General features: G+C 46.3%; 1 protein-coding gene across 1 annotated transcript in view; it reads left to right on the top strand.

Moving 5' to 3' along the window:
* grin2db (glutamate receptor, ionotropic, N-methyl D-aspartate 2D, b) overlaps positions 1 to 21,236 on the top strand; it is a 26,452-nt gene extending 5,216 nt beyond the window's left edge. Inside the window, exons 4-17 of the mRNA XM_076154628.1 lie at positions 44 to 372; positions 1,591 to 1,705; positions 5,528 to 5,733; positions 6,469 to 6,637; positions 8,290 to 8,443; positions 9,180 to 9,305; positions 10,147 to 10,376; positions 10,733 to 10,893; positions 12,712 to 12,781; positions 12,911 to 13,028; positions 17,097 to 17,332; positions 18,060 to 18,627; positions 18,736 to 19,777; positions 20,336 to 21,236. Of these exons, the coding sequence (XP_076010743.1) occupies positions 44 to 372; positions 1,591 to 1,705; positions 5,528 to 5,733; positions 6,469 to 6,637; positions 8,290 to 8,443; positions 9,180 to 9,305; positions 10,147 to 10,376; positions 10,733 to 10,893; positions 12,712 to 12,781; positions 12,911 to 13,028; positions 17,097 to 17,332; positions 18,060 to 18,627; positions 18,736 to 19,777; positions 20,336 to 21,236 (4,425 nt within the window). The remainder of the gene's footprint in view (positions 1 to 43; positions 373 to 1,590; positions 1,706 to 5,527; positions 5,734 to 6,468; positions 6,638 to 8,289; positions 8,444 to 9,179; positions 9,306 to 10,146; positions 10,377 to 10,732; positions 10,894 to 12,711; positions 12,782 to 12,910; positions 13,029 to 17,096; positions 17,333 to 18,059; positions 18,628 to 18,735; positions 19,778 to 20,335) is intronic.
* Positions 21,237 to 25,000: the final 3,764 nt, after the last annotated feature.

Here is a 25,000-nt window from a genome sequence, read left to right as displayed (position 1 = left end):
CCTCTCGTCCCTGTTCCCTCCCTGCCTTCCTGCTGTCCTCCAGGTACGTCTGCTGTACTGCTCCCAGGAGGAGGCTGAGTTGGTTTTCCGAGCTGCCTGGGCTGCGGGTCAGGCCGGAGCCTCGCATATGTGGTTTGCCGTGGGGCCGGCTCTCTCAGGTTTGGGCATGGATAACTTGCCCCGGGCTGTGTTCGCCGTGCGGCCCCAAGGCTGGAGGGACGAGCCTCGGCGGAGGATTGCTCGGGGTGTGTCGGTGCTGACTCACGGGGCAGTGGCCATGCGCAAGGATTACGGAACCACGGGTGGGCCAAACTTTGTCACCAACTGCATGACGGATGCCAATCAGACCCAGAGGCTGCGGGGCAGGATGAGGTGAGGGGGAGATGAGGGGAAAGAGGTGAGTTTAAAAAAGCAGTCGATGAGGAGGAAAGCAGAGAGATGTGAGGTTGGAGGGTAAGTATGAGGCAGCGGGAAGGGCAAAGAGGCACAAGACGGAATAATAGGAAGAGATGGAACGCAGCGTGTATTATGAGACGAGTTAGTTAAGAGGCAGGAATGAGCAGGGACGTATGGGTGGAGTCGGTAGATTGGGTGTCAGAGAGCAGGCACAGTGGGGATATCTGAATTTGGAGCTGGCTATCATCCATGCAAAATAGATGTTGTTGGTGCGTGTAGTTGTGAGTTGGCAAAATTACCACAGCATCTGTAGCCAGCGGACCATGTCTCATGTATATTAATGAGCCGGCTTTAATATATTCCTCTTAGGCTGAGCAAACAGACAGCAGCGCACTCTAACAGGTAGCCCATGTGCTACTGCTTATCAGCTCGCTTCATTTTATCTGCCAGTCATCCTTGCTTTGCATATACATCACACACGAGGAATCCGAGCGTGGATTACCTCAGGTCGGTCTGCGGAATTGGCGAAACGCATAATTTATTAGTTAATTTGCTGTAATGTTTGCAATTTGAGCAGAGCACAAAACGCCAAGGAAATGAAAGGGAAATTAAAAATGATTCTTCTTTCCCTGTTTATTAAATATGTCGGGGAAGAGACAAACAGGACGTTTTCATTTGGACTTTTTGCACTGCTACCTGCTGTTCACTGTCGGTAACTACACGCTGCTGCTCCATCTGCAGCTTCCTGTCTTGTCAATAGAGCTATAAAAAATCAGGTTTTGTGTTTTTTGAAGCCAGCAAGATGACACGAGGAGAAAATGAGAAGGTCTGTCCTGCGTGATCATCAGAGGAACTTTAGAGATTTGCCGCCGATGCAGATAGCAGAACTTGTTTGACTTCAAAGGTCCTGACAGCTCCGTTGCGTCTGATCATTTTTTCCTGTAGATTTGATTAACAGACAAGGACTGAGTCTGACTGTCACCATCCAGGTGCTGCGTTTGCTTTCAACTAGCAGGAGAGCAGGATAGGCTGTCTTAAGAATCCAGTCGTCTCTACGTGTCCTTTAGGAAATGTCATTCAGTTTTTATTGAAAATTCATCTGTATTCAAATTAATTTCATTCATGTGATGTGTCCTCTGTCGTCTCCTCCTGTGTGCCTCCTGTCTCCTTTTACCTCCATCCTTCTCCATGCAGGTATTTTAGCAACATCACGTTAGGTGGACGAGACTACTCCTTCAACGGTGATGGTTACCTGTCCAACCCCTTCCTTGATGTCATTTCCTGGACGCCTGGACGCGGATGGGAAGATGTAAGGACATGACATCAATGCTATGACTGGCAGTTTGATGGTGGGGCAAAAAGACTGATAACGCTGTGGTGGTAGAGTTGTGAGTGTGTGTAGCTCTGGATCTGTGTGTGTGTGTGTGTGTTATGAACAATCCACTGACAGTGTTCATCTCTGAGCAGCCACCCACAGACATACACACCTTTTCCCATTTATTTGGGGAATGTTTGGAGAAAATACACAAGCTCGGTCGATGAAATAAATTGCGTCAACAGCCGAGAAGGAAACACAACGCAAATAAAACACTTCCTGTATATTCTCACGCTGATGCCACATCAGAAAAAAATACACACACACACACGTCCACTCGCCAACAGAAGTACTGTAAGGCTGGGTGAAGTCATTACTGAGTGACAGAAATAGTGCAGGTGGGGGAGGATGTTTTTCTCACACACACACACACACGCGCACACACACACAATCACCCACAGAACTGATGGTTCACCTTTGGCTTATTCATGGACAACTCACGGAGCTCATTATTTTTAATCAGCCCCTCCTTCAAAGTCCATTACATCCGTTGCGACTCCATAGTGATGCAGGCGGTGACATGTGCTGGCGAGCGTTTAGCTCTGACGCCCTTAAAACGAGAAGCCATCGTTTTTGATCATCCATCCGTCCATTTTAATAGCGGGCGAACGTCTGATTGTCACCATCCAGTCGCTATAGGATTTGGTTTGTTTGGGCAGACTGGTGTGAGATGGTTTTGAGCCTCTGTACAATCGTGCTGAGAACCTTTGTGAGGAACATCAAGGAGAATCGAACCCAGAGCAGATTTTGTGCTGATTCAAGCGAGGATCACGACTCCTAATCTCTCCATGTAAGCGAGAAGAGCCGCACTGGCATCCGAAGTAAAGACTCTAAAGCTGACAGGCGGGTCACATAGGTTGATGTTCATGTAAAGTTCACAGTGGCGATCTGAGCCAGAGGCGGGAGAGCGACCATCTGACCGCCTTTTGCCTCTTCAGACGCTGCAGTCTCTTGCTGTTTCAGCATTTTTACACCAGCATGCAGGCTCTCACGCCAATATACACACTCCCAAATACACACACAGTTTGGATGGAGCGTCTTTTTGCAGAAAGAAATGTTTTGCTGATCACTAGTTGCTGTTTTTTATCATTTTTTGAGACCATTCGCTTGTGTGAGAGTGTGATTTTGTCGACATAACTGCTCGCGTCTACCAAGCACCAGCACCCCTGACATGTCATGCATATTCTATAAAGCTGTGTGTTTTGTTCGGAAATCCCTAATGTGAATCCCTGTCACCTGTTGGAGAAGTGCAGTGTGTGTGTGTGTGTGTGTGTGTGTGTGTGTGTGCGTGTGTGCGTGTGTGTGTGTGTGTGTGTGTGTGTGTGTGTGTGTGTGTGTGTGTGTTCTCACTTTAATACTCCAGGATTTTGCTCTTGTCAGTTTCTGGAGAGCGAGAGAGAAGGAGGGAGAGAGAGAGAGAGAGAGAGGGAGAGAGAGGGAGAGAGAGGGAGAGAGAGAAAGACGCTCACTATCTCAACCACACACCCCAACCCATCTACATGCATAAAGACACACAGCGTTTTCAGAACATACTTACAAACTACACATACCGATAGAGAGAAGCCACTCGCACACACAGGCGCACACACACATTTGTGGTTCTCAGCCTCCTGCTGGTTTTAACAGCCCACCAGAGTCCAGTCGCAGTGTGTCGTAACATGATGACTCCTGCCAGATCCCTCAAATCCCTTTCAATTAGGAGCTCCTGCGCCGGCCCCTTTGCCTCTGTACAAAGCAAGGGTATGACCCCCCCACACACAGACATGCACATACACACACACATACAGCGCAGGCAGTCGTCCTCATGTATGTGCTCTTAAATGAGGTGCATGCTGTATGTTTACACACGTGTGCCTTCTTCGTACGTCCAAACACCCGTGCACACACTCTCTCACTCACACACACACACACACACACACACACACACACACACACACACACACACACACACACACACACACACACACACACACACACACACACACACAGGGATACAATGCCTGTATCTGCCTGTTATGCACATCCACACTGTTGGCTCTCCCTGAATATTTAATGTTCTCTTTACAATGACTGCACCATTACCTAGAGCCGGGAGTGCCCGGCTTAGCGTACTGAAATACTGCAGACTAGTAAACGTTGTCAACCATTAGACTCAACTGTTTCTGTGCTAGAGAGAGAAACACACACACACACACACACACACACACACACACACACACACACACACACACACACACACACACACACACGCACACGCACACGCACACGCACACGCACACGCACACACACACATACACTCACAGGTTCTCCCCTATGTGAGAGATCAATGAATATCTGCATGAATAAGAAAAATGCTTTTAGTTCTGTTTTTGTTCTCGGTCCAAACTGGCAAGTGTGTGAAGTGTCCCTCTTGTGTGTGTGTGTGTGTGTGTGAGTGTGATGGAGAGTGTGTTGTGTTCTCCTGTATGAGCTCTATCTGTTTCCTGTCTGTGTTCCCTGAGAGTGTTTTGATTGAATGTCATTTGAGGAGCTACGGTCGAAGCACAGAGGAAATGCTGTCAGTGTCCTCGTCTGCTCTTCCTCCTCTTCCTCCTCCTCCTCCTCCTCTCGCTGCCACCACCTGCATCACACACACACACATGCGATGGCTCCACAACACCGCCAAACTTTACTTCACTCTACTGGTCCGCTTACGTGCTCACATTCTTAAGAGTGTGTTGTTTTTTATTGTTTTCGTGTGTGTGTATGAACTGTATGCCTGCGAGTGTCTTTGTACGTGTGTGTGTGTGTGTGTCTGTGTGTGTGTGCGTTTGTTTTTGTGTATCCCACCTTACTTGCACTTGTCACACAGACACGCTTTTCTTCAGCTGATCGCACCAAGACGTGTCAAGCGAAGCTACAAGAGGGTTCACAAAAATCGGCGGCGGATCTTTCTCGGTTTTGCTTCTGGCTCTGAAGTCTGAGAGCTCAGACGCCATGCAGCATCACGTATAATGCGCGTATAAATACTGCAAACAGATGTGGGGGAGCAGCCAGAAAAGTGTCATGACAGACGTTTTGAGGCCGTGGCGGTGGACGTGTAACCATGTGGTCTCACAGCCTCAAACCATTCAAGGAGGAATCTCTGTACTGGAGAGCTTAACTCAGTATTCTGTCTTTGTAGTAAATGTAGTTTTAACGTAGGTTCCGGCCTGTAGAGTGCAGACTAACACTGTGCTATTTGACTGTCAGCTGCTGAGAGCTTAGTCCAATCCAGTCAATTGATGGGCAGCGTTCCAATTCTTTAGGCTGTCACAGAAGCATTGATTTACTTTATTTTTCAAGCTGTATTTTCCACTGCCTTTGTAGTGGGATGCATTCTTATACCGCTCTGTATTAGATTTATATTTCTTCATTTTTCCCATCTGCATTGTTTTGTGCATGTGTGTGTGTGTGTGTGTGTGTGTGTGTGTGTGTGTGTGTGCGCGCACGTGTTCTCTGCGTATAATTTTATGCCATCCGTGGTTGTTGTTGTGAAACAGATCAAAGAGGAACGACTCTAAATTGAGGGGAGAATGGTTGTGTTATATTCTAATTAAGCCAGTTAGACTAATTAGACTGTTCTGATTTAGCAGTTTTCTTCGGTGTAATTTGTTTTAAAAATGCGTAATAGCTACAGCATCATTTCATACAGGTGGTTTATTTATAATATTTAGTTGTGAGCTCTGGCTGAGCGCCTCCTCTCTCTCTGACGTCTCCCCTGGCCTGCTCCCCCAGGTAGGCTGGTGGGAGAACGGGGTGCTGAGGTTGCGGTACCCAGCCTGGTCCCGCTACGGGCCGTTCCTCAAGCCGCCGGACGACGCCCAGCACCTCCGCGTGGTCACCCTGGAGGAGCGGCCCTTCGTCATCGTGGAGCTGGCAGACGCCGCGTCCGGGACCTGCATCCGTGACTCGGTGCCCTGCAGACGACCCCTGAACGCCAGGTTTGACCCCTTCAGACAGGTTTTTTTAAGGTGGATGTGTTTTATAGTGGATGTGATTTTACAGACTTGTTCCAAATGCTAAGGTTATATTTTTTATTGATTTGTGTTGTCTGGGAAAATAGAATGTGAAAGAAAATGTGGAAAATAACAGAAACACCAGTTTGCTTTGTTTGTGCTGCAACCTATTAATCACTTATCAAAGCTGTGGTCTCTTCACTTGATCATAATCAATAGTGAACTAATCTCAGGAGGCTCTGCAGTACTGAGAATTACACCCCTTTCCTTTCCTTTCCTTTCCTTTCCTTTCCTTTCCTTTCCTTTCCTTTCCTTTCCTTTCCTTTCCTTTCCGTTCCTTTCCTTTCCTTTCCTTTCCTTTCCTTTCCTTTCCTTTCCGTTCCGTTCCGTTCCGTTCCGTTCCGTTCCGTTCCTTTCCTTTCCTTTCCTTTCCTTTCCTTTCCTTTCCTTTCCTTTCCTTTCCTTTCCTTTCCTTTCCTTTCCCAATCCTTTCCCAATCCTTTCCCACTCTTTTCTTCTCTTCTTCTCTCCTCTCCTCTCCTCTCCTCTCCTCTCCTCTCCTCTCCTCTCCTCTCCTCTTCTCTCCTTTCCTTGCTGTCCAAACTTAACTAACGGCGAAGCGATTATTTTTTGTAAAAGGACTTCTGAAAGACCTTTCCTTCTTTCTCGTCTTCGTCTCCTCTGTTGTCTGCTCTACCTTGCGTTCCCGTTGTCTCACAGTGCCATCCACGAGGGCGTGGCTCCCATGAAGCAGTGTTGCAAGGGCTTCTGCATTGACATCCTCAAGAGATTGGCCAAAATTGTTGGCTTCACCTATGACCTTTACTTAGTGACCAATGGAAAACATGGGAAGAAAATAGATGGGGTTTGGAATGGCATGATCGGAGAGGCAAGTCTTTGTTTTATACGTAAGCATGTATGTGTTTGTGTGTTTGTGGTTCTGCCTGTCTGCATTTGTGAGCTATGTCAGTGCTGTGTCACTTGGGGGTGGGGGTAAGCTGCGTATGTTTGTGTGTGTGTGTGTGTGTGTGTGTGTGTGTGTGTGTGTGAGAGAGAGAGAGAGAGAGAGATGTCCTGGGTTTGTATTTGTGCCTGTGCATGTTTGGGGTTGTTTTTCAGTCAGCAGGCTGTATCGTAGCATTTCTCAGCCTGTGCTCCGGCCTCCTGGGTGACCAGTTAAACGCTATGTGTCACATCAATCGTTGTGAGAGTTATGGGCACTTAACCACTGACAGCAATCAGACAGCTGTCATTTATTACACACGCTCACTCACACACACACACACACTCACATGCACACAATACACATAGGAATAGAGGGAAGAGCTCACACTTGCACAAATTAGATAAAATAACAAAATGGGGAACACACACAGCGTGCATTTTAGCACACACATTCCCACACGCTGTCTGTCTGCACAGACACACACATACATGCAAACAGACACATCAACACACACGTATTGTCAGACACCCCCTGGCTAGATTTGGCCTTGATATTTTCTTGGTGATGGCTCTTTTGAAAGAGAATGAAAGAAGTTGTGAACACACACTCACACAAGTTCATGATCTCCTGTGAAAACAGTGGAGACACAGACATGGGTGAAAATGTGAGAAAACAGGATGAGATGAGAAACGCATGCACGCACGCGCGCACACACACACACACACACACACACACACACACACACACACACACACACACACACACACACACACACACACACACACACACACACACACACACACAGAGAGACACAGACACACACACACACACACACACACACATTCACCTACTGAGATCGACATGGGGCTACTTTTTCATTGAAACGCCCTACGATTCCTATATTAGTGAACCGTGGGGACCTGCCAAAGGCCAGTTGCTACGGATTCCAAAACAGTGTGCCTGTGCTTCCTGCTCTGCCATATATGACTCGTCTTATATTTACACAAAAAAGACAAAGTAAAGTTTATTTTCTCAAACTGATTCCGTTCTATTGATCAGATGTTCCAAAACATGCCGCTCTTTGATCAGGTAATCCAAAAATTTAGTGAAAGTTTATTGGAGGGTTTGTTGTTTTCTGCCTTGCTTCATTTTCCTACTGATTTGCTCTGAAGGAAGGATGTGCCATGTCTAATGTAGATTAACATTTCAGATATACTATCTGCAGACGCAGCGATTTTCAGGGTTTCCTTGGTGGAGGCAGGGAGGCAGCAGCCCAGCTCATTTTGTATGCTAAAGAGATGCAGGAGACACATGTTCTGAATTTGTACCATATTGAATAATGGGCCTCCCTGTACGGCGGAATGCACTCCTGTACATTTGAAAGTGTGTGTGTGTGTGTGTGTGTGTGTGTGTGTGTGTGTGTGTGTGTGTGTGTGTGTGTGCGTGTGTGTGTGTCAGGGTCATGCTGTGGAAATGACTGTATCTGGCCATGAAGAAACCCCTTGTGGACTGTAGGAGCTTGGCTCTTCCATTTTCTCTGCTGCAGTTATCCATAATTAGGTTTCTCCCTGACCGCTGGTTCATGTGCCCTTCAGGTGGTGTACAAGCGAGCGGACATGGCCATTGGCTCGCTGACTATCAATGAGGAGAGGTCAGAGGTTGTGGATTTCTCTGTCCCTTTTGTGGAGACAGGCATCAGTGTCATGGTCTCCCGTAGCAACGGAACTGTATCTCCATCAGCTTTCTTAGGTAAGCGGTTGTGTTTATATCAGGCTTGTAACTGTTACACAGAAGCTACTCCAACAGTAAAGTGTTGAGTTTGCATAAAAAAGCTCAGTCTTTGGCTGCTGGTCTATACATCTAGATTAGCTGTTACTTTTTCGTAGCTGTTCATGTCTTCCTAACTTATAGTTTCACTCCGTCAGCAGACTGCAGGCTCCCGTGGGAGAGCAGTATTATTGGCCTTTGCTCTGCACTGAGATGGTTGTAAAAAGAAGAAACAGTGGTTATGGACTTCTAGAGAATATCTGTGTTATCTCCAATGATTTCTATCTTCAAAGATAAACTGTTCTTCTAATGCTTCAGCTTTATGTCATCACATCTTCAACCATAACCGCTATAGCCACAAGCGACAGTTTGCAGGGTCCAAGCTCGGGCGACAATTTGACAAACATGTGCATGGAGTACATAGATAGATTCAAGTAAAACAGGAAAATTGAATATGAATTAGTTGTAGTTATTGTCAAAATATTACTGTGGTTGTTGTAGAGTTTGTCTTTAATGTCTCTAAAGTTCGGTCATGCAAAATGTTATGATGACGGAGGCAAAATTACATGAGGAGTCTATGACTAAAAAACATAAAATTATATCAATAATAATAATAATAAATTAAAACCAAAGAACCAAATCAGTTACAGTACGGTGAAAAAGCCCAAATCTTTTTGAATTGTGTGTATATGAAGTGTTCATTGGTTCTTCTCCACAGAGCCCTACAGTCCAGCCGTGTGGGTGATGATGTTCGTCATGTGCCTGACCGTGGTGGCTGTGACTGTCTTCATTTTTGAGTTCTTCAGCCCTGTGGGCTACAACCGCAGTCTGCAGACTGGCAAGAGTGAGTGATCGGTCTAAGCTGTCCCTGTTTCCCAGTCTGATAGATGAGTCTGTGTGCAGCCCATCACCAGGACAAATGGACAAACACTGAACACACTTCTGGTTGACAAATTTCAAAGTCAAAATAATTTTCCATTACTATAATGAATTTTTTGGTATCGTTCAAGCTTGTTTCCTGGAGGAACTTTGCTGTACATCTAGAGGGCGGTCACTTTCAAAATGAATTAATGTTCATTTTGAATCTGATGCAGTGCATGCTTTGCTCTGTGAGTGTGATAAAAAGGAAATGACACCTACAGCAGGATGCACTGCATCCAAATATCCACAATACTGAAGCAGTCATTTATTATTCAACAGCAAAGTTTGTACCCCTGTGATATTTAGTATGCCTGGTGCTTCCGTCCAATACCCAACCCTTCTTGCCTCCTTTACTGCATGATTGCTGTGCTCTACATAATTTTACCTCTCTGTCATCCTTCCATATATCCCTCTCATTCAGTCTCATCTCTCTCCTTCCTTCCTCCTTTACTGCTGCCATATAAAGGCAGAGTGTTCAAGCCCTTTGAATGGTGATTTGTACCATGTGGTTTAATCATTTGTACGATCACGTAGCAGATGAATTGAAAGCTGCTGTGCTCAAAACTTAGTTCAGTTCCTTATGAGCTTTGGTGTCAAAAAGGCTGCTAGGTATTTTCATATGCTCTTGGCCCTTTTACAGATAGTTCAAGAGACTTTAATTTGAGTCAGCTGCCTTATCTGTAGTCATATACTAATGAATATATTGGTGCCATTACACTCTCTGTTTTTCTTTCCTTTTCTTTACCGCCCCGCTTTCTGTGCAGAGGCGGGAGGGTCGACTTTCACCATAGGGAAGTCAGTATGGCTTTTGTGGGCCATTGTCTTCAACAACTCTGTGCCAGTGGAGAATCCTAGAGGAACTACCAGCAAGATCATGGTGCTGATCTGGGCCTTTTTTGCTGTCATCTTTTTGGCCTCGTACACTGCTAACCTGGCCGCCTTCATGATCCAGGAGGAATACATTGACACAGTGTCTGGCCTCTCAGACAAGAAGGTACACCATTGGATTGAATATTGATGGAGGAAACCCCTAATGAGAAATTATAGCCTTAAATTGAGTACTAACCCCGGAATTTAAATGTTGAATTAATCTAAGTACATGATTTTACTAAGGATAAAGTCTAATTCAACATCGCTCAATTACCACAGTTCTTGAATGCTTAAGACATTTCTAAATACTATGATAAGTCCACAGATTTTTTTCCTCTGCAAAGATCTCAATTGATTGTGCAAGAACTGTTTAAAGTTAGTCTGGGAAGTGGACAGAAATAGGTCAGACAGATTGGTGCACAGCCTGGCATGTCTCATGGCCCTTCCCTCTCCCTCCCTCGCCTCCCTTTGCTCCACTAGTTTCAGCATCCCGAGGAGCAGTACCCACCTCTGAAGTTTGGCACAGTGCCCAACGGGAGCACAGAAAAGAACATCCGCTCCAACTACCCAGACATGCACCAGTACATGGTCAAATACAACCAGAGAGGAGTGGAGGATGCGATACTCAACCTCAAGACTGGGTGTGTGTGACGCAAAGGCTCGTTCACCCCTTCACTCTTCATTCATTCTGTCAGATCTTTGCTCTGTCTCCGTGTTTCCATTCAAGTAGCCACAGGTTATTCATCAATTTAAAGTTGGTAAAAACACACTGCCTCAACATAGAGAAGCTGCATGAGGAAATATTAGGACAATCTAGAATATACCGAAATTAATTGAACAAATTAACGATGCTCGTCATGAGTGGAACATGATTGACACTGATTACCTCTACAGACAGACTGGACCAATTATTTTGTATCATTAACCTCTTGAGACCCTGTGTCCTCATATGTCGACATTACATTTTTCCTTCCCTACACCTTATACATCATTGTGCTTAATCTGTGTTTAAGCCTATTGTCCTCTTGTCTGGTCATTTTTTGCTGCCCCCTAGTGGTATAAATTCCACTTCAGGTTGCTCGAAAACATCCCAGTACGTCCCACTAATCCCAAATAGCAAGAAGAAATTATTAATGCATACAAAATAAATATTGGTGTTTTAGGAGGTTAAATTTATGTTGGATGGTGTTCAGTCACCTACAAATCTCCCACCCACAGTCACTCCAGTGTGCAGGGTACCAGTCGCCGTTGTTGCCCTGAGATTGAATCATGGCCGAATTATGCCGATAATAAAATAAAAACCGTGACAACAACAAACCCAATCGTAATCAGACCTTGAAATCATTTTTGACAGTGACAAAGCCTATTTATCACAGACTGATGGAAATGTTGTTGTTTTTTTCAACACTTGGAGAAGAAAAAAAAGCAAGAAATTGGCACTACACTTGTATGTTGTCACATCTACTCTGTCTGTTGTCGTGATTTCATAACGTTCTCACTCCCGCAGCCATCACATACACAAACACACACACACAGACAGAGTGCCATTCCGTTGGGCTCAGACTAACATTTCAGGTATCTCGTCACACTCCCTGCCTTCTTTGCAGATCCTCTCACCTTTTTAGTCTTCTCTCTCCACCTTTGCCGCTATCTCCACCCACCCACGCAGTGCAAACACTCTTTCCCCTCTTCAGTTTTCCCAGAGAATCTCTATCACCCGTCATGTGTGTTGGATAATCCCAGTTTACTTTATTCTAAGCTCCTGTCATCATTCCTCCCTCCCCACTGCCTCGACGCCACAATTATTATTCAGTGTTAATGTGCACAAAAATGAGAAACTCTTGCGTTTCTGCTTTCATTTCCTCATTTTCTGTCTGCCCTGACATTTTATAGCTCCTTTCCATCCTTTTCCTTTCTTCTCCTCTTTCTGTTTTCTGTTTTCCCTCCCAGTGTGCCCCCTCTGTGTGTCTGTATTTAACTTTATAATCCTTATCACTCTTTGGCTCTATCCCATGTATTTTTCCCCCTGAAGTGTGTAAATCTTTTCCCTCTCTCTCTCACTCTCCCTGTCACTGCGTTCTTGCACCATATAAATCCCCCCCATCTTCCTCATCCTCCCTCTCCCTTCTACTTCCTCACCAACCTTCCCGCTCCCCTCGCTCACACATCTTTTCCTGATCTCCGTCTTTTTTTTTTTTCTCCTTGTGTTTTCGCTCTTTCTGCCAAGCCTAGTTTGCTATTCTACTCTTCCTCCCTTTTCTTGTTATGATTTAACATTTCATGCCCTCTCTGTCGCTCACTGTGCCTTCCTTCCATATATTTTAGCGCTCTAACTCCTTTCTCAGGTACACTGCAGAGATATACCTTAACATCCACCACTACCTCAGCCAATCCCTCCCTCCTCCTGCTTCCTCTCTCCCATTAAATGATGAATGAATTCTCCCTTGATCCCTTTACAGGAAGCTGGATGCTTTTATTTATGATGCTGCAGTGTTGAACTATATGGCCAGGAAGGACGAAGGTTGTAAGGTAAGGACATATATACTTACATAAGCAATTTCATACATTCTGACGGATCTATATGATCAAAAGATTTGAAACATGCTTGTATTTTGGTCATTTTTCAAAAGCAAAATCTGCATGTTGTCCTTTTCCAAGGTGATGACCATAGGCTCGGGGAAGGTTTTTGCCACCACAGGCTACGGTATCGCCCTGCACAAAAACTCACGTTGGAAACGTCCTCTTGACCTGGCTCTGCTGCAGTTGGTGGGAGATGGTGAGAACAAGGGAGCGGGGAGGGTAGAGAGGAAAATAATTAGGACAATGGAGGGGCTAATGGAAGGTTATGGGTAAAATGACAGCTCTGAGAAACGAGGGGAAAAGCAAGGCAGGGTGGGAGGTGGAGAGGATGGAAGACACGGGGGGTAGATGAATGAGAGGATACCGGGGAGTGGATGGGGTGAATATAAGGCGGAGGAAGGAGCGATGGCTGTAAGGTGTTTTGATTGTGACAGAGGGAGTAATGGTGGAGGGGAGAAGGCTGATGGTGCTGCTGAAGAGGTTTGTAGGTCTCTTTACTGGCTGGTGGAGAGAAAGGGAACAGAAATCGGCGGTTGGGAGCAAGAGAGATATTATTTGTTCGTCACATTCATACATTGCAAGAAAGACGTGATTCTGCTGATGAAAGTGCACATGCCTCAAACCTTCTTTCATCCATCTCAGTCTGTCTCTTCCCCTTCTTCCCCTTCTCCTGCTTTGGCTGGTGAAAGAAGAAAGGATTTGGGTTGCTGTGAGTTGACGCTGTAGAGATGGATCATCGCAGTTTGTGCAGTGACAGATTTATACTCATTACAGATTATCTGAGACAGACACGCAGACTGAGGGGAGCGAGAGGAGAGAAAACACAACACCTGAAAATATCCTGAACGTGAGCTGGAGGAAGAGTGTGCTGGAGCAAAAGACGTGCAGAGAACACATCTGATAATGGAGTAATTGATAGTTACGAGAGCATTGATAGTATAGAGTGTTTGTGTGCTGCACACTAGAGTGTTTGGGATTAATCCACAGGATGAAGGCTGCTCATCTCTCTGTTTTTAGCAGTTGTCGCCAGTGCACTAATGCTTGATTGTCATTTTACACACACCACCACACACACATCATCTGTATTGTCTCAACTGGATACTCCTTGCTTGGCTGTTTTTATTTTTCGTGCTTTTTAAATCGGCTTTGCTTATGCCACGCCAGACAAAAACCCTTTAGTTGTTTCTGGCATGCAGACAGTTGAGCTGCTTACACACTGATAATGCCAATTTGGTGCCAAGATCTATTAAATAAGACTGGCGTCTGGAGCTGAATAGCTAGACGTGGAGAAGGATGTGTGAGTGTGTAAGCGTCTGTGTGTGTGTTTCTAATGAAAAACAAGTGCTCAGACTGCATTCATATGCTTTGTTTGTATTTTCTTATTTTCCCTTTTGTAATTGTTGGTACATGCCCCTGTTCTTACTTCTCTATGTTGCAAACTCACGCACATCAGCTTGGCGTGCTGCATGGCTATAGTTATATGTTGAAGGCTGAGGCGTCTACTAGCAGGACGCTGTTATTGGAGATTGGAGTGGATTACCAAAGGAGAGGATTAGTTTGTTTGGATGCGGAAGGTGGGGGCTGGCGCACAGCTTGCCCTCAAAGGGTGCATCTCCACAGCACCCTGAGGCTCAAGGACTCTGCATTGCACCTTCAGCTGGACTAAATCATGTCACTGTGTCACATCGTTATTGTGCTGTGTTGAGTCACATCATTTTACAACTGTATTAAAGCACAGAGGGAGAAGTCCAGTGCTCCATCTGATGACCACAGTGTCCACTCTGATAAAGGAAAACTGCTGAGTTGCAACATTTCCTTTTTACTTCTTATCAGATCCAATTTTTTTTTGTTTAGTGTCAAGATGTTGTTACCCAGAGTGTGTGCAGTGAGGTATAAAAAAACAAGCGAATCTCGCAAGTGCATGCTGAGGGGACGGTCATGTATTGATAAAAGCATGAGACTGTGCAGGTCATGGATCACTGCTTGTGAAGCTCCAATCGCCAGTTTATGTACACGCACTCACACACACACACACACACACACACACACACACACACACACACACACACACACACACATATACAAACATACAAATACACACATACAGAGGCATAAAAATAAAAAAACTGTCTCCACTCAGTAGTGTCCTGTGTCAGGGCGCCTGACTTGACCTGCCAGAGGCGACAGAAATGAAGTGTGGATTTGACACACCTGTCAGACTTAGCCGGTCTGAGCCGACTGTGGCTGAGAGGCAGAGACAACTGCCATGGAAAAGGTCTGCAGGAGAGAGACAGGTGGAGGAGTGAGACCAAGCAGTGGGAGAGGAATCAATGAGAGTGAAGAGGAAGGAAATTCAGGAAGTGAAACTTTACACATATACCAGTGTAATTGATTCCCCAGGTGTGTGCTTTGTAGGTCAAACCCACAGCAAATATGTATATGTGTGAACTTTAAGCTTATCAAAAGAATTCAGTTGGAACTCAAGGAGTGGAGGACAGACATGAATCTACCTTCTGATCTGGATTATGTGGAGCTTCACTGAGACTATTTCAGATCAAAGTGCTGATTAAGTCCACTCTTGCAGTGTAAAAACATTCTTTTTATCCTTTAACGTATGCGTATAGCGTGAATCTAAGATAGAGAGCTGTTACCTGAAGCTGCCAGTGGGCTGCACCATCACTGTGTCCATCTGTTGCTGTAGCTGGAGGCCACGGCTGATTGGCTAATGATGTTCTACAGGAGATACATTAGCCAGATCACACAGATGACTGAGTCGGCTTCAGCTAAGCAGTGCAAACAGGGCTAATGATGGAGCAAATGAAAAGCCGGATGCTGCAGCTTTCACAGAGTGATGCTGCGAGGAGAAGTGTTGCTTCCTGTAGCCGTCACCTTTGACTTGAAATACTTGCAGTAGAACGCAGTAAAAGGCAGCGTGTGGACATGTTTAGCTCCTGCTGTGTCTCCTGTTGGTGTAATAGAAAGCAGTCATTACGAGTTCTGGCGGTGAATTTGCCTCTGTAATCCCATCATGAATCATAATGCTTCTTCTGGCTGTCCATCACTATGGTTACACCGGCAAGCGCCCGCAGCCAATCACAGGGCAGCTCAGATTCATTAGACCAGCCAGATGCAAGATTAGAAGGTGTAGTTGTGAGTAAAGCAGTCTTTCCTGGTTCCTGGTAGGTTAACAGATGAGAATCTTGAATCCAGAGAGCTTAGCACCTTGATGGAGATTCTGACCATCCCTCCAGCACAATTAAATGATTATGATCTTCTCCCTCCACCTCTGTCTCTCTTCTTTCTCCTCACATTTCCCTCTCTTTTTCCTCTCCTCTCATCCTCTTCAAGCTGAGGAGTGTTCCTGCTGTTTGTCATAATGACACAATCTCAACCTTTCGTCCTCCATCTCCGCTTCCCTTATTCCAACTCTCTCTCCCTGTCTCTCTGTCTGTCTCATTTCCCCTGATGCGTCCGTGGACAGAGAAAGAATGCCGCTCGTTCTCCCTCTTCACAACTCTCTCATTACCTCTCTCCCTCTCTTCCGTGCCTGTTCAGCCTCTCTCTGACCATCTCAAAGTAGCTCCTGGTTTCCATTTTTTCCTCCTTCTCCTCATTTACTCTGCGTTACAATGTTGAGATTAGGTTGTCGGTGCCATTTTACTTCTCCATGCTACTTTATCGTTTTAGACTCTCTCTCTCTCTCTTTCTCTTTCTCTCCCTCCCTCCCAGCCTCCACCATCTTTATTCCTTTGGACACAGGACTGTTTTTGTACTGACCTTTAGCTTGATAAGTCACCTTGGATGGTGAGCTAATAGCAAGCGGCAAGCTGCTAGTTTAATGGTGCTCGCGTGAAACAGTAATCAGCAATACCGTAATAGTGTTATCTATCTATCTATCTATCTATCTATCTATCTATCTATCTATCTATCTATCTATCTATCTATCTATCTATCTATCTATCTATCTATCTATCTATCTATCTATCTATCTCAACCTTGAAATAACCTTAGCTTCCCGCAGCATATTTCTTCTTCTATCCAACACGATCCCTTCCCTCCTTCCTTCCTTTCCTTATCCCTTAACCTCTTCCCCTTCTGTATCGCTTCACTTTCTTTTTCTGGCACACTTCAATCTGCCTCTTCTCCGACTCCCCCTTTCTCTGCTCCTATTCTTCTTTTACCCCCTTTTAACCTCATCCATTTCCCCTTCCCGCTTTTCCTCCTTACCCCCCACCCCCCTCCCCCTTACCCCACCTAATTCCAGATGAGATTGAGATGCTGGAGCGCCTCTGGCTGTCGGGTATCTGCCATAATGACAAAATTGAGGTGATGAGCAGTAAACTGGATATTGACAACATGGCTGGAGTCTTCTACATGCTGCTTGTGGCTATGGGTCTCAGTCTGCTGGTGTTTGCCTGGGAACACCTGGTCTACTGGAAGCTGCGCCATTGCATGGCCACCAGCTCTGGCAAACTGGACTTCCTCCTTGCAATCAGCAGAGTAAGCATTTCCACCATTTCCACCGCTTTGCACCTCCCAAGAGCCATTGAATATTTAAACCACACCACTGTAACATGGAGCACAATCTCTGTATCTGTGTACACACTTAGGCCCGCATGTACGCTCCCTTTCTGCCTGTCTGCCCTTATCTGTTACAGAGTGTGAGTGGTAGAAAGTGTTAGGTCCGAGGTCAATTCAATTCCACTCCGTCAATTCAGGAGATTAATTGAAATTCAATTCTGTTCACACCCTGGATATCCCGGTCCTTTGACAGTGACCTTGACGGAGCACACCATATGCATGTAGCTCTGCGGATAATGATTTATCCTTTTCACCGCTCTGGCTGTAATGTATGCATGTTCTGTATGCAGTTTTCATTAACCAAACAATGTACAAACAGACTATAAATAGAATGGATGTTTATGTGAAAAGTAGCACTCTTGCGTTTCTTGTGAAAACTGGATATTCTTTTAATTATTTTATCGTGACTACTCTCATCCACACTTGCTCATTTTCTCTCTCTCGTGTATGCACTGTATATAGAATCAGTACAATCTGTTTTGTGCATATGTCGCATAATATCAGCAATCTGCCGCATCTGTGTGTACTTATGCTACTACATTTGATGTCAGGATGGCCCTGCGATATTAACACTGATCCGTAACTCTCATTTTGTGCTTGGGGAGTAAAGTGTGACTGAGTTTTGATTCCTTCTCTCTTATTCCAGGGCATGTATAGCTGCTGTAGCTTTGAGGATGAAACAGCGCCAGGTGGATCTAAATCGATGTCGGCTCATCACCACAGTGCGATGGTTTCAGTCCCATCTCAGTCACTCGTTGTGTCAACATCTATGACCAACCCAATCATTGCCATGGCGCAGCAGCAGCAAGCACCTCAACCGCAGCAACCGCAGCCCGTCTACAAAACCCCTCTACCGGGCTCTCCTCCCACCGTGGTGCATTCTGGGACAGCTCTGGGTCCCTCCAACAACCCAATTGCCGGTGCACCCCTGCCTTGTTCCACCTTCCTGCCTCGGCCAGACCGCAGACTGGCTGTGGTTGACCGCTGGAGACTGCCCAAAACGGCTACAGCTACCAATCCTATGGCTGTCAGGGGTGGCATCACTGACATGGGACCCTTTGCTCAGAAAGTCCCCACAAACTGGGCTTCAACAGCAGGAGGAAGTGGGGGACTTGATGGCTATAAGAGATACTATGGTCCCATTGACCCTGAGGGACTGGGGCCCTGCATGGAACAGCAGGCAGGGTCTCAGACCCCCAAGACTATGCCGAGGGGCCACCCCCAACCTCCTCCTGCCAGTGTGGCCTTCTACTCAGAGAAGGGTATGGACCATGGGGTGGGGAAGAGGGTGGTGGGAGGTGGCAGCGGAAGTCAGGGGAAAGGGGGCATTAAAGTTCTGGGCACTCCCAGACTGGCTCCTAAGAGTCAGGCCCCTCTGCCTCCTACACCCCCGCTGCCACACCCCTCTCCCCCTCTCCCCTCATCCTTCTGGAGGAAGCGGCGGCCCAAGAAGCCCAAAGAGCCTGGAGGGCCTCTGTATGAGAACATTTTACCCCTGGGGCGGAGGGGAGGCGCACGTGATGGAGTGAGGGAGGGAGGAGGGAGGAGAGCACGGCCCCTTTCTCCTCCTCTCTCACTTCCCGTGCCCGTGCCCCTTAGCCCCACCTATACCCCACCTTCGCCCTCCGCTTCTTTGCACTATACGTCTTCATCCACTTCGTCAACCACCTCATCTACATCCACTTCTTCGTCCGTCTCATCGTCTCGCTCCACCTCACCCACCTACTCTTATAGCTCCTCTAGGAGCACAAGAGATCGGACTGGTGGAATAGACGGAGAGGACGATGACGATGATGAGGAGCTGACAGAAGAGTCAAGTCTCCTCCTTGGGAGAGGGAGGGAGAGGGACCGCTCAATCATACGGCCTCGCTCCCTCAGCCATGGGCGTCTGCCACCACCCATACCCCCAAGGAAACCACGCACATCCTGGGGCGACAGAGAAAGGGAAAGAGAGAGGGAGAGAGGAGGGAGCCAACTGTCTCAGCTCCAAGAGTGGTGGGCAAGCTGGAGCGAGAGAGAGAGGAGTGGAGCAGCTGGAGATGCTGAGAGACAAAAAAGGGAAAAGAAGAGGAGGAAAGAGAAGGAGAAAGAGAAGAAGAAAAAGAAAAAGAACAAAAAGAGGAAAAAGAGGGAAGAGAGGGAGAGAGAAAGAGAGAGAGAAAGGAAGCGGCGAAAGGTGAAAAAAAAGAAGAAGAAGGCACTGAAGACAAAGAAAAGGAAGAAGTCAATTGGGGGGAAATCAGAGCCAGAGGAGGGAGATATAGAGCCAGAGAGGGAAGGAGAGGCAGAGGGAGAGAGGGAGGGAGGGATACCCGACTACTCTTCCTTTTCCACCCAGTTTCGGAGCACATTTGGGGAGAAGGGGCGGGAATCATGGGAAGGAGAGAGGGAGAGAGTCAGGAGAGAGGGAGGACAGGAGGAGGGCAATGACAGGGAGGAGGAAGACAGCGGGAGAAGCAGGGAAAGGCGTCCAAAATCCTCACGCCCTCATTCCAGGCATCGAGCACCCAAGCGCTACCCCAATCTCAACAAACTTCCTGCATCAGTCAAGTTTTGGGTGAACGGAAGGGGAGACGATACTAACGCTCCTCCAGCATCCCTTCACCCGCTCCTGCCAACCTCCAAACGGCGAAGGAGCGGAGGGATGGAGAGAGACGATAGCGGAAGACTTGGGGAGCGGCGTCCCTTGTTAATGCATTATGGAAGAGAGAAAGCACAGACAAGAGAAGGACTGTCCTTCCAGGAATGGGACTCTGAGGATGAGGAGGACGATGACGAGGATGAGGAGAGGGACAGAGTGAGGGGGGACAGGGGAAGGAGGGCAGGTAGAGGTGCAGTGTCTGAGTCAGAGAGGGACAGAGGCAGGACAGAGGAGAGTTATTCAGATGAGGGCTCGTCAGGGGAGTTTGGTCATTTTGAAAGGTACTGGGAGGGGGCTGCAGCAGGAAGCAGTGGCATAGGAGGAGGAGGATGGTTCTTCGGCACTTACCCCTCCAGAGAGAAAGGGGGCAGTGTCAACAGTCGAGATGATTCCTTACTCGGAACTCGGGCAGAGGGCTGGATTGGTGCTGATTTCTGGGGTTCAGGGCCAGGTGTAGGTTGGGGATCGGGGGGAGGGAGTGGGGGGCTCGGCTCCCAGTGGCCACCGCCCCCGACCGCCTTCCCTCCACCAAGAAGGTACTGGTCTATGGACAAGATCCCTGTGAAAGGAGAAAAAAAGTGGAAGAGCGGAGGGAAGGGCAAGGGGCGAGCCAGGGACAGAGGGGAGCAGGAAGCAGGAGGAGCTACCATGTGCTCCTGCAGCCTTTATCCCCAACCCCACCCTTACCCACATCCACACAGCCGTTCGCACGCCTCCCACTCCAAACGAGGCGCTACAGCGCTTTCCCACAGTCAGGAGGAGCTTCTCCCCCACTGCCACAGCTTCAGCGGGGGCTCTCGTCCTAAGCCGCTGCCCCCCAAACCAGACCCCAGCCAGGCCAAATCAGGCAGCCAGTCTAACCTCAGTCTCAGCACACAACCCACAGACCATCCGCCTCAGCCTTCGCCGTCACCGCCCCAGCAACCAGCCTTGTCTCCATCTTCCCTCCCGATGACCATCGCACCTCTGCCCTCCTCGTCCTCCATCTCGCCACCAGCAGGGGTTGGGATGGTGGGCCAGGGCCAAGCTCAGGCTTCGGCCAGTGCCAAGCTGCAGTATCAGAGACTGCGCTCGGTGCCACAGCCACGACGGTTCTACTCCCCTCACCTGCCACTCAAAGCCAAGAGCCTTTGCTCGCGCCGAGGGTCGGCCCACTTCTCCAGCCTGGAGAGCGAGGTATGACAGGGGGAGAGGAGAGAGGGAGACGTGGAAGTGAGCACAGACGCTATTGAGAAACGTGGTCCCATAGCAGCTGGAGCCAGAGATGATGACAACAGAGATGGAGCTGCTTTGGTGACCGTCGATGATCATTTAGCGTCTATAACCGCGGGAACTGATATGGATAGTAGTTCAGTTGCCAGCACGACTGTGTGTGAGAGCAACACTACCGCCCCCCGCTCCTTTGTGCGTGTTCTAGTGAGGGCGACAGTGAGACGCCACACCAGAGTGACATATGTCCGCTTGGATGGTTCTCACAATGATGAGAGTGAAGGTGAGGCTGCATCACCGGGGGCGACGGCTCCAGAACTCCTCCTCCGCTCAGAACTGAGCTTTGTGATGTCATCTTCGGTCCTCCTCCCCTCCCCGAGTCACAACAATGGATAAGAGTAGTCTCCAACCTGTGAGTAATGATGTCATGTTTATACACACACAGACTCACAAACAAACGCATGTGCACACACAAACACACACAGACACACGCTCAAAACGTCTCCCTCCCTCTGGCTTTGAGAACACACCGCTGGACTGTGAAGAGACTCGCCCTTTCTCATAGGATCCCAGTAATTGGTCCATATTCTCTGGCTCCCTGTTCTTATTGGCTGAGAGACAGGTCTGTTGTCTCTGGCTTTTGAACTGGATTGGTGGACAGCTTCGTGGTTTTGGAGAGATTGCCCCCTCTTCTTCCCTTTTGTAAATGAGTTGATATGAAAAGCAATGCAGTCATCTCTCTCACGCAGTCTGTTTGGCTGATGACCTTTCACTGGGTAGTGAGGACAGTGCTATTCATTTGTCCTTTGACCTCATAGCACCATCAGACCCATCTAGCTCTACCCCAGGACCATCTACGTGATGTTATGTTTTACGAGAAACCCTTTTAACCAATCAGATTTAACAGGAAACGCTTCTTCTCCTCCCTATTGGAGCCTGTCATGTCACCTCTGGTCCAGAACTCAGTCAAGAATCAAAAGTATTTGAATAACAAACTGAACTTTAGAAGAAAAATAATAAGAACAAAAAAGACATGTAGCAGATTTTATTTTATGTCTGTCTTTTCTTTTCTTTCTTACTCAAACTTTTCTCCAATTCCTTCTTTTTTATTCTATCTATATATTTCTCTCACTGTGTAAGTGTTTTAATAAAGAGGAGGCTGGATGTGGCTAGTGTTGGAAGTGGGAATGATTCAATAACAGCGCCAAATTTCCGCTTAAGAGCTTTTAAGCCAGATTGGTTTCCAAGTAATTTGTTTTCATAGATATAGCCCCGTCTTTTTCCACATGTGAGCAGCGCATAATTCACCGCCATTTAAGTGGATCAAGGGGATGATTGGTGCAATATCTGTAATTGGCACTAGATGGCTGCATAATATTCAAATAAGCTTTGGAGGCAATTGTGCAAAAGGCCTTTGGTGAGTTTAATAATTGTAGCTACATGATACAGTGTGAGGAATATGCAATGATGAAGTTTATTATTCTGAAGAAAGTGGCCGGTCAGGCTTGATTTAGCAGAAATGTGGGGAATTGGAAGTGCAATGCAATGTAAAAGCTCTCCTGGGGTGTCATATTTCACTAGTGTTGCATATTGAGGAAGACACTAAAGTTGAAGAGAATGGTTTATATGAAGCACAATCCTCATTTCATCATTCAGACACATGTGCCACAAGTGTAGCTGCACAACCCACAAGCACCATACTGATACCTGGAAGAGCTATGAAATGAATGTTGACTGCTGCTTTCTACTACATAGTTCACTGTAATCAGTTCAAACAACAAACTTCAACTGATATTTGTGTTTAAAAAACGATATTGAGCTTGAACATTTTATTTCCCGTCGGCAAATATGACTGAACAAAATACTGTGAATGCTTTCAGTGTCAATGCGAGGCGAACAGACGTGAGAGGGGCTTCACAAAATGCGGTCAGTAATCATTATCAAGATCATCATCACACGACTGTTGAGCTTCAACTTCGAGCAACTTTGAGCAATATTCCCTCCTTCAATGTGACAGGGATGCAATGGCACATCTGTTTGCATCTGCAGCGTTGTTACTGTTTTTCCTTTCCTTCAGCATAAATCAGATGTTCAACATTTTTAAACTATTTTCTTATCGGTACGAGAGATTTAAAGTCATTTGGCCAGAACACTTGAGTTAAAGTCCTCAACATCTGGCTCTGGCTGACCAATATTAATAGAGAATGCTATGTGTAACTGTAACGTTAAGTGAACTGTAGCATTGTACCTTTGGTAAGCTGTGCCAAAAGCCATCTACTGTGTAAACTGTGCCACTGTTGCCACGCATTATAATGCATAACCTTTGACATTTGTATTAAGGTCAACATGTCCACCTCATCTCTCACACTAAGACCAGCCACAGCCCAGCTCTCCTTCTATTGTAGTTGACTGTAGCTTTGACATGATGTAGCAAAGTAGACCTACTTTTAGACTTTGTAGCTTTTTGGATGCTGTTGATAATGGCTAGAAGGAGGGGGGGTTGACCTGCTATGTGAGGGACTGTGCATTGTGTTTGTGCATGTCGTCACAGATCGAAGGGTTAGACGACCTTCTCAATTCCCCCTTTTAACTCCTTTGACTTTCAGTGAGGGCAGACTGTACCTTTTATCTGCACATGAATTCATTTTTTCTAGGTCTGTGTGGGGCATTTTTAAAACAATCTGTCTTTATTTTAAAGACATGCTTTTGCCGTTTCCCATCCTTTGAAAAGCCCCCGAATCATTGCATGTTAGGTGAATGAAATCACCATGATTTGTGCTCGGAGGGTTGTGTTGTTCAGTTGTAGCAAATGCTTTGGACCCAGGACAGACACCTTTTTGTGAGGTATTAAGCTCACTCTACTCTGCACCCCAAACGTGTAAATCACAGAAACAGCTTGACCGCTGTGTTGTGGAACACAGTCATTTTCAGTAGGGCTTAAACCTGGTGTTTCATTGAGCATTATTGATTTATATTGAGGCGCTAATACTTAAGTCTGTGACTGCATGAACAGAACTGACTCTTAAAAACCCTCTAGCTTATTTTTTATTTTATTTTGTTTTATGCTGAAAAAAAGAATATATTAAAATATACTATGTTTTTGAGAATGTACCATGTTATACTGTGATTTAACTGAGATATTTTATTGACCATTGTATTCAATTATCATTTAAATTCTATCATTTATCTACAAAGAATATATATGTACAAATAAATATATACATATATATACAAACAGGTATATATATATATTAGTTAAGTTTGGTATATTTGGAGGAAGTGTTAGATGAAATAGTTTTAAATGTTTTAGCTTTGTAGCGATTCTAGACACTGAAATCATTTTTGAATTTCAATTCCTCCTATATGACTGTGAAGACATTAGTGCCTGTGACAAAAAAGACAAGTAAAAGTCTAAACTCTATTCATCTATCTGTATCTACTATAGCTATCAGTCTGTCACTCCTCTCATACTACCTGACGTTACGTTTGGCTTTCCTCTCACTCCATCTTGCAGTCTTTGTTCCGTTCTCCCGCTCTCCTCTGCAGTTCTTTCTCCCTTCCCTTTCATTAACAGACATTCTCCAGGTGTTTATTTCCCTCATTGATTTTGCGATCACATCTCTTATTTGATGAACTCATCCTTTACCTTTTGCTTTTTTCCAGGATCACTTTTTAAATCCACTCACTCCTCAGTCTGTCTCTCACTTAGCAAAAAACAGAGACCAGTAGATACTGTG

This window comes from Genypterus blacodes, unplaced genomic scaffold (genome assembly GCF_046128005.1).
Source record: "Genypterus blacodes isolate CSIRO-AG114 ecotype Tasmania unplaced genomic scaffold, CSIRO-AGI_Gbla_v1 ptg000063l_1, whole genome shotgun sequence".
Classification (NCBI taxonomy): domain Eukaryota; kingdom Metazoa; phylum Chordata; class Actinopteri; order Ophidiiformes; family Ophidiidae; genus Genypterus; species Genypterus blacodes.
Note: the sequence above shows the minus strand (reverse complement) of the source record. Positions and strands in the feature narration are given on the sequence as shown.